This window comes from Vanacampus margaritifer, chromosome 12 (genome assembly GCF_051991255.1).
Source record: "Vanacampus margaritifer isolate UIUO_Vmar chromosome 12, RoL_Vmar_1.0, whole genome shotgun sequence".
Taxonomy (NCBI): Eukaryota; Metazoa; Chordata; class Actinopteri; order Syngnathiformes; family Syngnathidae; genus Vanacampus; species Vanacampus margaritifer.
Window position 1 is genome coordinate 1,866,555 of NC_135443.1, and position 16,789 is coordinate 1,883,343.

General features: G+C 42.2%; 2 protein-coding genes across 2 annotated transcripts in view; both read left to right on the forward strand.

The window, feature by feature from the left end:
* The first annotated feature begins 4,721 nt into the window (after positions 1 to 4,721).
* znhit2 (zinc finger, HIT-type containing 2) lies at positions 4,722 to 6,706 on the forward strand. Its single transcript, XM_077581989.1, has 2 exons — positions 4,722 to 4,788; positions 4,982 to 6,706. The coding sequence occupies exon 2, from the start codon at positions 5,028 to 5,030 to the stop codon at positions 6,579 to 6,581; it is 1,554 nt and encodes a 517-aa protein (XP_077438115.1). The 5' UTR covers positions 4,722 to 4,788; positions 4,982 to 5,027; the 3' UTR covers positions 6,582 to 6,706.
* A 446-nt stretch (positions 6,707 to 7,152) lies between these two features.
* Positions 7,153 to 16,789, forward strand: part of lrpprc (leucine-rich pentatricopeptide repeat containing) — a 64,592-nt gene continuing 54,955 nt past the window's right edge. The window contains exons 1-11 of the mRNA XM_077582290.1: positions 7,153 to 7,369; positions 8,392 to 8,594; positions 8,720 to 8,842; positions 9,109 to 9,230; positions 9,392 to 9,450; positions 10,007 to 10,093; positions 10,709 to 10,835; positions 10,911 to 11,055; positions 11,135 to 11,295; positions 12,528 to 12,633; positions 12,720 to 12,827. Of these exons, the coding sequence (XP_077438416.1) occupies positions 7,191 to 7,369; positions 8,392 to 8,594; positions 8,720 to 8,842; positions 9,109 to 9,230; positions 9,392 to 9,450; positions 10,007 to 10,093; positions 10,709 to 10,835; positions 10,911 to 11,055; positions 11,135 to 11,295; positions 12,528 to 12,633; positions 12,720 to 12,827 (1,420 nt within the window). The 5' untranslated portion in view covers positions 7,153 to 7,190. The remainder of the gene's footprint in view (positions 7,370 to 8,391; positions 8,595 to 8,719; positions 8,843 to 9,108; positions 9,231 to 9,391; positions 9,451 to 10,006; positions 10,094 to 10,708; positions 10,836 to 10,910; positions 11,056 to 11,134; positions 11,296 to 12,527; positions 12,634 to 12,719; positions 12,828 to 16,789) is intronic.

Sequence of the window (16,789 nt, forward strand, 5' to 3'; positions counted from 1 at the left end):
GCAAATTGAGGCCCTACAAGTGTCCAAATTCTTCCTTCGTGGAGAATCTGTTGTACTGAGTAAGTGAACCCTTCTTCATCTTCTTCAATGGGGTCTTGACAGACTGGAGAAGACGCACTGACGCACCGCAAACATGTGAGAACAAATATCCAAGACTGGAGACGGCACACCGTGGAGGCAAGGAGGTTTTGGAGCGTGAAAAGGTTGTCCATGCAAATACATGTAGGAGTTTGTTGCCTGATCCGCTGGACATGTCTTCATGACGCACACCCCTGTGAGAGAGAATTCAAGAGAGATGTAGAGAACTAGAGGAGGTGGATGACAAACAGGAGGAGACAACACAGGGAGCGTTGGTTTGTTTTGACTGTGACGGAAAAGGAAGGAGTGGAGGCGGCAGGCAGTGTGAGCTGGCCTACTACTTTGCGAGCGTTGAGCTCAAAGTGTGTCAGCGTCAAGGTGATACGCTCAACAACATTATTCATTAGCGCCACCTATGGAACTTGATCAAATAAATTCCCCAACTCCAGTTTTACCCATCGATGATAATAAAACTCTGGTATGAAAAGCAGCAGACTTCAATTTGTTTTTCCTGGTCAAAATGGTGGAAAGCTCAATGAAAATGAAAGAATCCACAATAAAATGGAACTCAAGTCTATGTGCCCCTCTAGCCTAATCCTTCTGATTAATATTATTTGTGTAATGTCAATGAAGCAGAGAAATTTATCTCTCTCTCTCAGGGGGCGGCCATTTTGCAAGCTGAGACCTTAACAGTACAAGGCAAGATGTCCGCCCCCTGAGCTGGATAAAAATGGGTGGATTTTTCTCCTCGTATCAGAATACTTTGTTTCGACTATGTGGGGAACACATAGAACATATTATTGTAAAAAATAATAATTTACTTGACTTTAAGCAGTGTACACTTAGAGCATTAACTCATTCACTCACAGCCATTTTCACTGAAGCAACCCCCTTCGCTCCCAACTGTTTTACTGGATTTTGACTGATTTTGCAATTTTTATTTAAAAAAAAATCTATTGCTATAAAATCATGGAACCTGCCAAAGGAAAGATTAGAGTCTCTTCTTTCATCAGGAAAAAAAAAAGTATATTTCTATCTGTTTCCGTTTGGCAGCAATTAAAATTAGAATATAGCTAAGTTTCATCATTAGTCACAAATCTGTTAAACACTGTGGGGAAAGAGCTTTGTTTCAACATGGCCCTGGTTGATCTCTTATACTCTGCTGCCACCTGCTGGCTGTTTTTTGTAATGACTACCATTGCTTTAAGCAACCTCTTCAGGTCAGAGGCTGCATGAAAGCCTACTGTATGCTCTAGCATTAAATAAAAAATGTATAAATATGTTTTTGGGACCATGGCAATATTTAAACTAGTACGCTTTTATATGCTTCGGGGAGCAAATGACTTAACTAGTGAGAATGATAGCGTAATGCTGAAGTTAGCTTCCATTTCAACCTATGGCTGAAATAATAAGCCCGGGCCAAACTAAACCAAAAATGTAAACCACATATTACAATCAAAATATGGAGTTTTAGGCTCTAGTGCTGTCAAAGTTAAAGCTTTAAAGCATTAACTTTTGAGTTAAAGCTTTAACTCTGGAGTTAAAAAGCTTTTAACTCTCGACAGAGCTAGTTTTAGCACTGACTTGAAATCGGTGCAAAAGGCCGAGTAGTGTGAATCCATCTTATGTTGCCTTTAAAGTCCCAGCAGACACAGCACATATCACAGCACACTTGTCTGCGGCATTTCAGCGATTTGGAACGTCAAGCCCGCTCGGCTCACCAGTAGCGTGAAGCTGTGATCTTCACACGTATGACACCTCAGTTCACTGCGGGGCGAGTCGGTCGACACGCGTAACGGCCTTCGCTACTGTGCCGCCATCACATTCTCACTTCCTGATGCGGAAAGACAGACAGCGATCCTCTGGGACACGGACACACTTCTCTCCCATGCTTCCTTCTTCGTGCATCGTCCTCGTGTGGATGCGGGGGCGGGGGGCAGAGGTCAGACGTTCGGAGATACATCGATACGCTGGTGTTCTCAGGTCGGCTCCTGCGGGAACGCTATTATGGAGAAGTGTGTGAGGGAAGGGGAAGTCCAGGATGACATGGAAGGCACTCATGAGAAGATGTGACACGCTTGGAATGAGAACGCCAAATGCAGATTTCTTTATTGACGTTGCTTCATTTTCAGTGTCTATCCATTTTCGTGTTGATTGGTGAAACTGGATACATTTTCCAAATTTTCCGAATCCTCGAATCATCAAACGTTGAAGGCCATGGAGTAAAAAATGTTTGCAATTTAGCATCCTCCTCATTAAGACAATTGCCCCAGAAGGAGTTTGTGAAAGAACAAGCCCCTGAGTTCACCCCAAAAAGTAAAAATAGCCAACTACCTGTTCAATTTTGCCACTTCCTGTTTAATTTTCATAAGTGACTCCGTGAGACTTTTCTATGTGTCCTGTTATGTATCGAAAATTACTAAATATTGACTGATATTATTATTTTGCCCACATTTGATTGTGAAAACCAAATAGTTTCAGAATTTCACATCAGCCATCTGTTAAGAGTACATACTTTGCTCATTTGAGCAAATTTCTTCGTAAATGTTTGTCTACGAACAAGCCTTGGAATTCACATCAAATCAGATCAAAATCTTTTCCATACGGTGTCTTCATCCTCCGCTAACTTTAGGTCACTGAGAGGCTAGCGTTCTCTCCACCTGTGTTTCAGCACATCAGGCGTGTCTGCGCTCACGCGGATGCAGAACGAAGGCACTTCACAAACACGGGCGATGTGTTTATGTGCTGAGGTTGTCAATGAAAGGAAGGGGGATGAGGATGCTGTGCCTGTGACTGTGCAAGGGCATCCTTGTGAGCGGGAAGGACAAAATATTAAGTAAATAATGGATCCGGCTGTTTGAATTATTGACGGAGTGCATTGATGCCTTCATGCCGGGAGGAGCTGAGCCAACATTCCAGGGTTCATTCATGAAAAATGGGGAATAGGAGTGAAAGGGGTCATGGTGATGTCACTGCAACACACCTTTCACCGATATGCTACTATGGGATGTTAATTCCAAAGATCCTGCCAGAAACCTGTGCCTTTTACATTGTACTAAACGTAAACACTTGCTTATGGATGTTTACATACAAATTGCACACACACACACACACAGTCTCCCTAGTGGGTGCCCTACATACTGCAACATCTTTTTGAGCTGACAGGTGCCAGAACAGGCCACATCGACTGTTTTCCTGCACACAAACACACACCCTGCTGTTGTAGAGTAAACAGCAGCAGTCATGCCAAGACTGGACATGCCCAAAAGGCAGAGGCTGCTCCCCGTCACCTATCAGCTGGTGGCAGACAGAGGGATGTGCGCAGCTATGTGTGTGTGTGGTGTATGATGGGGGTTGTCTTGTCTGTGTGTCTTTGTACAAGTGTGTGTCAGTGACTTCCTTTTTGGGGGGGGGGACTTGGACATAAAAGTCAACATGGCCCAGATTACTTTCCGAAATGAGTTACTTTATTGTCCTGTCGGAGTGTGTTGAGAGGGTACACACATTCAGATTTTTAGCATAGCATCGATTTCGATAAAAAATGGACTCTTAACCCATACCCATATCAAAGGATAATCGCTCAAGATCATTTGGAGCAATCGGATAGTCAGGCCTTTGATGACTTTGCTTGGGCCGTATTAGGCTTGGTTATTGGTATGTGTGTACCCGGCTTTACAAATGGAAGATCTTCAACACCATTTCCCGAGAACAACTGGGAGGATAAAGCACTCACACTACACCACTTTTGCTGACTTTAACATTCATGATTGCCAGCCCTCTCAGTTTTCTGAGAAGAAGTGAGGAAAAAGCATTCTTAACAGACTCCACATCACATGATAATCGCTCAGGACCTTCTCTGTGGTGCGATGCCCCTGCGTGTTCTAACTCACCAATACTAATTCACATATAGTCTCAACGAAATGTGTTTACTGCTACTGTGCTATGTGCCAGTAACCAAGCTGATGCATCCCAGCAAGATGCGATGTCACTGGACATGCCAGAGTGGGAGGAAGGAGACACAAGAAGGCACCAGTCTGCCCAGGAATGCTGGCACAGCAGCCAGGGGCAGGGGAAGAAGGGGGGATGGGGGGGGGGGCAGCATGGCACACGTCAACCTTAGACCCCTTTGTCTTATTCCATCTTCCGCCCACAGGGTACGCTAGGCATCACGGGGACCCGTTTGCCCGACGAGGGGTGGACAGCCATGTGACAACTCCCCACCTGCGTGACCTTTACTGTGGTTTACTCCCCCGCAGGAGACGATCACCTCAAAGCAAACAGCCCCGTGGGAGATGTGGATGCACTACGGAATCAGGAAGACACATATAAAAATAGACAATGATAAAAATGTGTGAGAAAGACTGATTATATTTCAAAGTGTGCTTATTAGTTTAAAAATAGAGGTCATGTTTTGAATTGTATCTCACTATGCATGGTGCAGTCAGAGGACTTGATGTGAATAGTGAAAATCTGCGAGTAATCAACACACACCACCCTAAACGTTTATAATTGCCTACATTATTAGTTTAATTCTAAATACACAAAAAACGAACTAAAATTTCCTTTTGGGGGGGGGGGGGGGGGCTTTTCTGTTATGTATTTAATGTACAATGGCATCATCGGGACACTGTCTCTTTAAGAATACGTCATCACAATCCAACATGGCGGCGCACTGATTCGTTGGCCAGACGTGTTTGCTAATCCAAATAGGTGAGTGAAAGAAATTGTAGTATGATAAATTGGTGTCGAAATGTCGTAAATGGCACGAAACGTGTTTGTAATTCAGTTAGAAGCACTCGTCGAGTCTGCAATTGACGCTAATACAGTTTTGAATTCATCTTTTCGTCTTTGTTATGACCACGTGACACTACGGTACTATAAGTCTGTTTTGCTTACGTCTCAGGTTTTCAGGTTAAGACGCCGAATTATCCTGTGCTGTTGTGACAATAATGAATCCAATAATTAGACGGAAACTTCCCCCGTCAGTGAGGAATCTTCTGACAGACATCGGTCCAAAAGACGAGTGGCCGGATGAAGCAGAGGATGCCTCGGCAGTCAGCAGGGATGGAATCCTGCTCCCCGGAAGAGAGACTTCTTCTGGACAAGAAGAATTCATCACTCAGGCTTCGGCTGTTGGGAAGAACTCAAAATTGTGCATGCTGTGCAACTGTAAGCCTGCGTGTTACACGTGCCCTCGGTGCAACTTGCATTACTGCGGCGTGGCTTGCTACCGCAGTCCGGATCACTCCATGTGCTCAGAAGAGTTCTACAAGGAGTCTGTTCTTAAGGAGTTGAAAAACATGGGGGAAACAGACCAAGAGGGGAAGAAGAAAATGCATGAGATTCTTCTCGGGCTGAGACAAAAGGCACAAGAGACAAACGGAGGAATGGAAAGCGTGTTAAGAGAAGCCGGGATGGAGCAAGAAGGCAACATTGAGGCTCTGGAGCTGCTGTCCAGATTACCTGAACTTCAGGAATCGGGAGCAGATGGTGCGGGGGAGATTGAGGACATCTTGAGAACACTGGAAGAGATTGGAGGCCAGGAAGCAGATGAGGAGCCGTCGGAAAACGTGGCCCAACATCTGTCAGAGCTTGACCTCGACAAGCTCTCCGAAGAGGAGCTGTGGGCGCTCCTTGACAGCCAGGAGAAGGAGAAGTTCACCGGTCTGCTGAAGGGGGGCGCTCTCGGCGGCTTAATCCCCGTGTGGAGGCCGTGGTGGAAGGAACACGACGAGGCAGGGAGAGCGCTGGTGGAGGTACTGGAGGAGGAGGTTCAGAATTCAAACCAAAATGTCAAAAAGACTAAGAGCAAGAATAAAAGGTCAATCCTCGCTCTCTCTGCTGTTCCAACCATTTCTGCAAAAATCCCCAAACTGAGCTCTTTGTGTCCAAATCCTTCTCCATTGATCTGCTACAGTGTGATCAACACTCTTTATTGCTACACTTTCACATTGCAGCTCTTCAACGGCGATGCTGATTCACTCCTGTTTGAGTTCTGTGACATGATGCTCACGTTGTCCGAGGCTCTAAGCACCAGCAAGATTTTCAACTCTGTTCAAGAGGCCGTGCACAACGGCGAGACTCTCATTTTAGGAGGAGGATACCTCCACAAACAAGAATCCCGCGCCACAGACTTGGCGGTAGAAGCTGCCGCCCACGTCCTGACGGGTAGAACCAAGGAGAACGCCGCAGAATACATCCTGGCGGCCCTGAGTCAGCTGCGTTCGGCGCTCTCCCGAGCCAGGGCCTCTTTTTCTAAGGAGGGAGAAGAAGGAGCAAAGAGACAGAAATACTTCTTGGCTTCCAAGAAGTGTGAATTCTTTCAAGCTTGGACGCTGGAACATTCGCATGACACTCGCGGGTTGGCTTTGGAGCTGTGGAACGAGCACGGTCGCCGAGACGGCCAAAGGAAAAGTGTGGAGGAAACAAAGACGCTAGTTGAGGAGAGCTTTAAAAAGGGAAAGAGGAAAAGTAATAGTATGCTGATCCAAGAATTAAATTAACAACTTTTATAAATGTTTTAGATGATATTTTATTTTATTATTACATTTTCTGTCACTATTCATAAAATGTTGGATGGAGTTCATAAAGAGTTGTGTGCTTGTACAATAAAGTGTGTAACAGGTCATTTGTTTCGTGGCATTCCTTGTTATACTATTGAACAATTTAAGTTTGTATTCATTTAAAGTGGCATTTATTGATAATTGATGATTTTACACGAAAATCATAATTTGGGCAATTATCTTTTAATCTATGTATTTTACATGTTCTCCCATGATGGCAGAATTAAATAGTGTAGAATATCAAACGCTGCAAAAATGTGTTAGCCTGATATTGTGGCCATTTTACATTCATAGTACATTTTTCCAGAAAATACATGAAGTCAATATGATCAATAATAAAACAAGACACATTTTTTTTCTCCAGAATCTGTATATCGGTATAAGGACAATGCCAGAATATGTGGACCAGTATTTCAGGGGACAAAAAACGCAACCATGAAATAATTTCATGCGCATCGCGATTTAAATCTCACAGCCAAATATCTCGCGATGCTTTGGTGACGTTGCCCGGAAGTCACGCTCATCATTGATGCCTGCGACACAGCAAACATGGCCGCGCTCTTGAGATCCGCACGGTTCCTCAAGTTTTCGCCTTCGGGTTTGCTCCAAATCGCGGGAACCAGAAGAACTGGACCGCCGCTTAGTCGGCTGTACAGCGGAAGTGTCGGTGTTGGCAGAACGGGAGTGTTGACCAGACAGAAGCGCCCGAGTGTGGAAAACGCGTCCTGGTAAGCGGCTAGCTTCGGTAGCCGCCATCCACGCGTGTTAGCATGATGCGCGGATGTCATTGGGACTCAATGACAACCACATAACAAGCATGATTTGTACTTTTACATAAAAACGTTGAACGTAAAAAAAAAAAAAGGCACCCTGTTGTTAGTGTTAGGTAATCAGGTTAATGTGCGTAACAAGCCTTTTGGTCACTTGGAATTGTGCATTGACTTTTACAACTGCATTGTAGTTATTAACATAGGCTTTTAGATTGTGCACGAACCGATTTAATGTGAGGTTTAATTCACGATTTTCACAGACCATCGTAAATTGATGATGTCCATGTTATGTAGCATCTTGCTATTAATCAGAACCAAAGTTAGTGTGTCAGTTGAAGGTCACTGATGGACCTATCACAGTTATTTTCATATTGTCACTCAGTAGGGGAGTTTTTACAGTGAATAACGGAGGATATATTTTAAAAAGAGCCACATATAGACCTCTATATCTCTATAGTCACTGTCTTGTCTGCGGCCTAGTGGTTACCACGTTCCTCCTACATACAAAAACATGCATGCAAGGTTAATTGAATGAGTTGAGTTGAATGCGGTGAACTAGAGCTTAATTAACCTTTTATTGACCAAGGGGGCACATTTTACATTATAACAACCCAATGTCACGCCTGATGCCACCAAATTAAAATGTCACAAAAGTTACTGTGGAAATATTGTTGATCTTTCCAAATTCACTCAAAATATTACGTACATTAGTAGTTACTAAGCTATTATTCTTGTCTGAATGTCGGCAAGTAGTGTAGATACAAAATGTTAATCATACCTAATGGAAAAACGTGTAATTGTTCTGCTGGTCACTCTACATCTATGGCTTAGATAGATGAACGGAGATACATTGTTTGTAGTAATAGATTAAAGTCTTTGGAGGAAGTAAGTGGAATTTGATCATTTCTCACTGCAGAATTGGATGCTTATAATCCTGATTGTTCATGTAATTATTGCTTTCCCTCCCTCAACACCACCAGCAATGTGTGGCCACGCACAGCGGGATGCGGCCGCAGCTACAGTGTGGCCACGGAGCAGCAGAACAAGCCCAGCGTGGCGGTGCACTCCCAACAGGCGAAGCACTTTGATTTGGTCTGGGCCAAGCTGGACCGTTCGGTGAGGAGGACCGGTCGCATCACCAAGACCTTGCTGCTGCGCATGTTGCAGGACATCTGCAGGACAGGTAACTGCGACAGATGTGCTGAAACCCCTTCAATTTATGAATTGGAACAAATATTTTTCTCAACTATAGATGCATGTTGCACATGTTTATCACTGATAACAAACACTGCTTCTGTGTTGTTGCAGGTTATCCTAGTAGCAACCTGGCCTTGCTACTGCTGCGGAGCTGTGGCTCTCTGCTGCCGGAAATGGAAATAGAGGAGCGCACCAAGCTGGCTCACCGTGTCTGGGAGGAGCTGCAGAAACTGGGTGGGAGGACTCGCACAATGGAGCTTTTTGCTGAAGTCTCCCATTTTTTGGGGCCCGGTCGATTAATCAGCTAACCGATTTAACTCTTTTAAATAAGCAAAAATCTACATTTATTTGTATTTTTTTTACATAAACACATTACACCATAAGACAAAAATAATGGGGGGGGGGGGTTACTAGGGTTTCTACCAACATTTTATTAGCTTTTCTACAGCTACAGACGAGAGCAATTGCAGCAATGCGATTTTGTTTTATTCTTTCCCAAGGTGCACAATATGATGTGAGTCACTACAACTCCTTACTAAAGGTGTACCTGCAGAATGAGTTCAAGTTCTCGCCCACCGACTTCCTGGCTAATATGGAGGCGGCCAACATCCTGCCAAACAGAGTAAGAAGAGGAAAGCACATGAACAGTGAAGGGACATGATGGATGTTGTTGTTGCCAGTATCATGATAAGAACATTTGTTTTGGTTAATGTTTAATGCACATTTTCCTCACACATTATCTTGTTTGTTTTTCTGTTTAAGTTGAGTCATTTGTGATTATAGGTTACATACCAGAGACTCATCACTGCCTACTGTCAGATTGGAGACATTGAAGGTGCCAGGTGAGCTTGTGAATGTATTTTCTGCTCTTTTACGGGGACAAATTGGAAAGTTGACTTTAATTGCTTCTATAAAAAATAGTTTGGCATCAGGGGTGGCTCCCTGCTCATCAAGCGGTACATTAAATAACCAAGTCCATCTTTTGTTAAATGTGCATGAGATTCTTGAGATCCCCCCCCCCATATTGTGACATCACAGTGGGCTAAGCGATATAAGAACAGGCCCCTACGTAGAGTTTCTCCACCCTTGATTTGGCAGCTTGACAAGGTAAAGAAGATACGCCTCTTTCAAGATGCCTACTTTCACGGTAAAACCAAAAGTTAATGAGCTATAGCCGTATTTGGCCTTGGCCCCTCAGTGGAAGGCAGTGGGATGAGCTCGTATGCCCAAGTCAGGACCACTCCTCAAAACTGACTGACTTGTTTTCAATTGTCCAAAACATGCACCATGATGTCTCCTTTAAACAATTATTATTAATTGATAACGTTGTAATTGCTGGGGATATTTTGTGTCTTTCTGAATTCCCGCTAATGATTGTTTTACTTGCTTCATTTGCAGCACCATTTTGGGTTTCATGAAGAGCAAAGACCTCCCCATCACCGAAGCCGTTTTTAACGCGCTGATAACAGGCCATGCTCGAGCAGGGTGAGCGCTGCTGCTTCTGCCTCTTAACTTTAATCGTCCTGTTGTGTGGTCAAATTAATCCGTTTTAAGTGCAGAGAAAATGTAATTTTTAAGAATTCTCTGCATGCCTTGGTCCTTTTTGTCTCATTAAGATTGTTTTTATTTATTATTTTTGAAATTGCATTGTATTATTTATTTTTTATTTAATTTTTTACCTCACAAGGGTCTAAAATACACATTCCGTTTCATTCCCTTTTAAGATTTAATTTCTCTCTCACTCATTCTCGCACATACACACAAATATTTTTTTTAAATTACTTTATTTCTTATTTCAATTTAACCCTCGTGTGATGTTTTTCTTCCTGGGTCAATTTGGCAAGGAGTATGTTTAATTATCCAATAGTGTTAGAGAGAGAAAAAAAAGAAGGTCTAATCAAAATAATTGTTTGCTTACATGCCATTTTTTTTAACACAACTTGCCAATGAAGTGAAATAAACCATTGTATCTGTTGATATGCACAAATGTGATGCAGAAAATAATTTTTGCCAACTTGAAATGTATCAGTTTGAGTCACAGCATAACACGCACATGTTGTGCACATGGCTAACAGGCTAGAAATGTTTTGTGTTTGATAGCGACATAGAGAGCGCAAAGAACATCCTGTCTGTCATGATGGAAGCCGGAATCGAGTGGGGGCCCGACACATTTGTGTCTCTGCTGAATGCCTACGCTGAGAAGGGAGACATGGACAGTCTGAAGAAGGTGTGTGTGTCTTCATTGAATTGCATATTCTATCCTTTACTGTTTGGATCAGTAATGATGCCTGGGTCACATCAGACACTGGAAGAGGCGGAAAATGCTGACTGCAGTCTGATGGACCGAGACATCCTAGACGTGATCTTTACTCTGGCCAAGGCCGGGCATAAGCAGCACATCCCCGAAATGGTGGAGCGCCTGAGGCACGAGAGGGGCTACGTTCCAGGTGTGTTTCAATTAGTTTTTGCCAAGTGCCGTTAATGGCTGTCTTTCAATTCTGTCTTCAAACGATTCTTATCTTGCAGACGCAATTAACTTGTGTCTGAGCCTCATCACGCGGGGCGACGACGAAACGGCTTTCCTCATGCTGAAAAAGTTTCCCCGGTTGCAGTCGGACGACGACAGCAACGCAGACTCGCCCAACCTGGGAAACTTCTTCCTGAGACATTGTATCAACATGGACACGGTGCTTGACATTGCTCATTATTTGAGTCTTAGGATGTTAGGACCTAGGAAAGTTGCCCGTTCACTGGTGTCACAGGGAAGCATTTTTTAAGCCTTGTCGGATGTCTGCACTCTCCAAATGTTCTTGTTGCTTGAGGTGACCTGTTTTTAATGTCGGTATTTATATTACTGTCAGGTTTAGCAGGGATGTGATTTTTCCGCTAATTCGCGGAATTCCGCTTTTTTTTTTATCTCCCCCCCCCAAAAAAAAATCAGATTTTTATTTATTTTTTTTTTTTGTATTTCATTGTGTATGCACATGACTCCGACAGATAACATCTTCTGCTATAACAAAGACATTTGTGGTATGCTCTAATATGAGTTACTTTTCATTTGGTCATGATACAATTATTTGTTCATGAAATTTGAACTCTTCAACATTATTTATGTGTTAACTTAGTAATCACATTAGTTAGATATGATGATATTCTCAGTGATAGTTTTTAAAAGCAAAGGCAGTCCAATGTTTTTGAATGTGACTGATTTTGAGTTGACTAAAACTGCCATTTTATATGGGATAGTTCAATATACATTGAAAATTTATGCTGTTGTTTTGTTTATTTCTTTGTCATGTGAGTGCATTGAAAGTACTTAAAAACACGGAAAACCCATGAGCTGGACCTAGCTGGGTGCCAGCGGCCCCCAGACCCCCGGCTAAATTTTCAGATAATTTCACTTTGGTCAAATCACATCCCTGGTTTAGTCAACCTAGAACATTTAATAAACTACAGACAAGGAAGGAAGATAAGAGATTTAGATTATTTTTACTCGCGAGGAGAACGGACAGAGATGTGCACAGATTACAATCTCCTACCCGCTCTGACGCACACTCTCCCGAGCCCTCTCTTTTAATTTTTTTTACAGGGCGTTCCCTAGTTACATAGCCATTGCTGCTCTAAAGGGGAAGGGGAACACATCAGAAACATTAAAACCATCGCTGATATGAGTCATTGCACAGATAATAATAAAGATGTCTTTTTCTTCGGCGCTCCAACAACAAAACGTTTCAGTCCTTAAGGGCACAGTTCCTGTTCTGCAGCTGCACAAGTAGGAGTCATGCTCTTTGTCACGCTCTGCTTTTCCTCACCGACAACTTCATGATTCAAACAAGTTTATACTGCTGAATAAATGCTTTGCAATACTATAAGAGTAAATATGGGATAACTTATGTACATTATATTCTAACAATTACAGCCACTGGAGAGGATCAGCCGCTATTGCAAAGAGCTGCAGGAGCTTAATTTACACACTTCGCCGTTCACCTTCACTCTGCTTTGCGCCCTGCAGGCCAAAAAGACCGGTACGCCGTTTAATCGGGATACATTGTGGAATGCAAAGCAACACCACGCTGGTAACATCAATAAAGGAGACTTTCTTTTCTTGCAGACGTGTCTTTGGAGCTGATGAAGATGATGAAAGAACAGAATTTACCCATCAGACCTCATTACTTCAGGCCGCTGCTGACACAGCACGCGAAGGACAACAACACAGCCGGTACGTACGCGCGCACACACTCGTGTATTGGGTCATTAAAAAGCATTGAATGCATTCAATGACATTAAATGGATTTAGCTAAAATTAGAGCCTTAAATGACATCAAAAGCTATTAAATATCAATGTTCAACGGCATTAAAAATGAAATAAAATTTATGTAGGCAATACAATACATGTACTGTTCCTGTCTCCAACGACCAACATCATACACAAATGCCACCTAGGGGCAGGAAATTACCTCACCACAAATTTATGACTCAACATTTCACATTCCTTTTAACTGGTGTATTTAGTTGTTTTTAACCTTAACCCTAATCTTTTTAACTTCAAATAACTTTATGAATTACTTACTGTAAAATCAATGAACTGAAAGATACAACCAGATTGGTATTTGGTAACCATAATTGTTCGCTTTTATGTTAACAAGAGTATGAAAAACTTGCAAAAAATATTTTTGGGGTACATCTAGAACATATATATATAACGTGTGAGTAATTGTAAGTTAACTATGGAAATCATGTGATTAATTATGATTAAAAATGTAATCAATTGACAGCCCTTACTAGCATGCATAGATGTACAATGTGTGTGTGTGTGTGCGTTGTATGCAGTATGACGTGGGCATTAAAGTAGTTTTAAGTTCCATTAAAAATGGCGATAAAAAACATTAAATTAGTTTTGCTGATACCTAAAGAAACCCTGGTGTAGGAAGGATGGAAAGACATTTAACATTCTAAATGCCCTCTTTTAAATGGCAGTTTAATATTCACACACTTTAATAATTCACCCATTCCTTTAATTATAGTGACAGTCTGTCCGAATGTTGCATGTGGTGGGAAAGGCCACGTTAGCCTGAAATCGGATGTCATCCGGAGAAATGAAGTTTTCTTTCTGTTTATCTTATGTCAGTTTACCATAGTAAAGTATGTCTCCTTTACTCTTTGTTGGTTCACATGCAGTTCAATCTCAATATTCTACTAAAAAACTATTGCTGGGGCTGCAATTTCAAACGTGAGTTATCATGTGATAGTAGTAATAGTCACGTATGGGCTGCCGTGAGACCCCCAACAATGACAAAAATAGACGGCAACCTGCCAGCCATCTGTCTGTGCGTCCCATCTGAAAAGCAAGCATTTAGTGTTCTTTTTGCAATGTAGACGGGGGATTATGAGAGGTATTTTGTAGCAGAAAGAGCTTTTAAAAGGAGCGCTTCACCTCAAATATTAATACCCCACCCTCCCAACTGGGACGGATTTCACCGGACCGGGGCAGCCAAGGGCGAAGAGGCCTGATCCCCCCCGCCCCCGCATGTGAGAGCGTTTGAGCGAGAGGAGATGAAGCAAACACGTGCTCTCTCTGGAGAGCTCTGCCAAGAGATGGCAAAGTTTTTAGAGGAGGTCACAACTTCCCTATCGCAATAAAGAGCACTACTGACTTTGAGGAAATGTTGTCGGATGGGAATGTTGAGTAGCTTAATTCCGGGCCTCTGAGCTGGATCCTAGACTTTACCGCCACCTACAGGACGCCAGACGTTTGTGGATGCAGCAGCCCCAAGCGATTCTGCTAGAGCCCAGTTTGCCTGCAGCAGCGGGGGCAGAAGGCTGTTTTGTTACAGGCCACATTGTTGCACTCATGGTTTCCCGATGGATAACTGATTTTGAATAGAAAAGTAAAGGAAAATGGCTTGTTCAACTATTTTTCAATTTATTTATTTATTTTATTTTTCCTGGAGATTTTTTATTTGTATTTATTTTTCAATTTATATATATAAAAAAAAAAGGAGTTTAGGAACAAAAAAATTCTTGCAATATCTCACTGGTTTGAAAAGTGAAGACAATTAGCCATTTGGAAAGAGATTTTAGTAGGGCTGGGTTTAAAGAGAAAAAAAAACAATTAATATCGATTTTCGAAGCGATTTTCCTTCTCGAGCCTGATATCGATTCATAAAACCATGAAATGATTTCTTTTCCCCATAAATTCATAAGAAAATTGTGTTTTAAAGGCCAATTTGTTTGTATCAAATGTTTCTGTATGTTACGTTTTCGTCCTCGTAGCGTTACTAAAGAAGCAACATGCAATTGGGAGCGTCGACCTCCCCCACGCCGTGCTCTCGTCATTCACCAGACGCATTCAAGAGTTTTGACCGCCCTTTTAGGAGCGCTGCAGAGTTTTATCTCGCTTTCTTTATACCACTTTATACCCGTATAAGACGTAAACAACAATGGCGGCAGAAGTACAAATAAAGTTTCTACAAAATAGATTAAACTGCTATATATATATATATATATATATATATAAATCATATGGAGCAAACTTGTCATTACAGTCAGGGTTCCTTTTAACATTTAAGAAGAATTGATGTTCTATAATCAATCAATAGCAGATTGAAACAAAGTGAATCAACTTGAGTGAAAGAAAATCGAATCAAACTGATCTTTTGTGAATCAAAATCTAGTCAATTGAGGAAATTAGAATCGAAACCCAGCCCTGGATTTCAGTAAAAGCCGACCACCCAAAATGACGTGGCCGGACTGATTTTGAGATGGACGTCCAATTGTGTTCAACCATCAAAAAAAAGATCCCAGTTTATGAAAGTCAACAGTCAACTCACTATAGCACAGTTTTCATATCGTCACCAATCATATGAGTCGTCGGGTGTGTCTCGACCTCTGCCGAATCCCTGGAGTTCCATCGAACCCAGTTTAAAAAAAACACTGAATTAAAGCAGCTTTGTCATCTATTATATTTTTGCCAGTGACATCATGTTAAGCTTGAAAATTCTTCACTCTTGTTGAATGTGAGAACTATTGTCGCGGTGTCTTTAAAGTTTCTCGTCTTTTGTTCTTTGTGACAGTTTTAAATGGCTCGCTACTTTTGGAGACGAATCCCGCTGCCGCCTGACGGTTATTTCCCTCCCGAGCCTCATGTTTTTTTTTGTCCTGGGTGAGCTTGGAAGAGGAGGGGGGAGGAAGTGGTGGAATCGTCTCAGTGACAGATAGCCGACATTGTCAGAATTCACCACTCGTTAGCGGACTTGCTGTCAAATGCGCGTTGACGGCGGCGGCGGCTTGGCTTTTAAGTGCTTTATTTTTGCCAAGCGCCGTCCTCCTCCCCTCTCTTTGTTTTTTTTTTCTTAGAGCGATTAATAAATGATGCATTTTGCCGCTGTCAGCTAATTGACAGGGAGGAGGAAGCGCTCGGCCCCGCGCGGGATCAGCTCCTCTCGCGCGGTCGTGATGGCTCGTGGATGTGAAGTTTTGGTGCCTGACTTGGCAGTGTAGAAAAAAAAAAAAAGAAGGCTTGATTTATAACCACACGTAGACACACTCTTACGGAGAGGGTTAGAGCCAGTGAAGAGAGAGAAAAAAATTGGCAGGAATCTCACTTTATTCTTTTATCAGGGATGTGATTTTTCCGCTAATTCGCGGAATTCCGCTTTTTTTATCCCCCCCCCCCAAAAAAAAAAATTCCGATTTTTTTAATTTTTTTATTTTTTTAGTAGTTCATTGTGTATGCACATGACTCCGACAGATAACATCTTCTGCTATAACAAAGACATTTGTGGTATGCTCTAATATGAGTTACTTTTCATTTGGTCATGATACAATTATTTGTTCATGAAATTTGAACTCTTCAACATTATTTATGTGTTAACTTAGTAATCACATTAGTTAGATATGATGATATTCTCAGTGATAGTTTTTAAAAGCAAAGGCAGTCCAATGTTTTTGAATGTGACTGATTTTGAGTTGACTAAAACTGCCATTTTATATGGGATAGTTCAATATACATTGAAAATTTATGCTGTTGTTTTGTCTATTTCTTTGTCATGTGAGTGCATTGAAAGTACTTAAAAACACGGAAAACCCATGAGCTCCCTGGACCTAGCTGGGTGCCAGCGGCCCCCAGACCCTCGGCTAAATTTTCAGATAATTTCACTTTGGTCAAATCACATCCCTGTT

Coding starts and splice junctions, on each gene's coding strand:
- znhit2 (XM_077581989.1), top strand. CDS start 5,028: ATGAATCCAATAATTAGACGGAAACTTCCCCCGTCAGTGAGGAATCTT.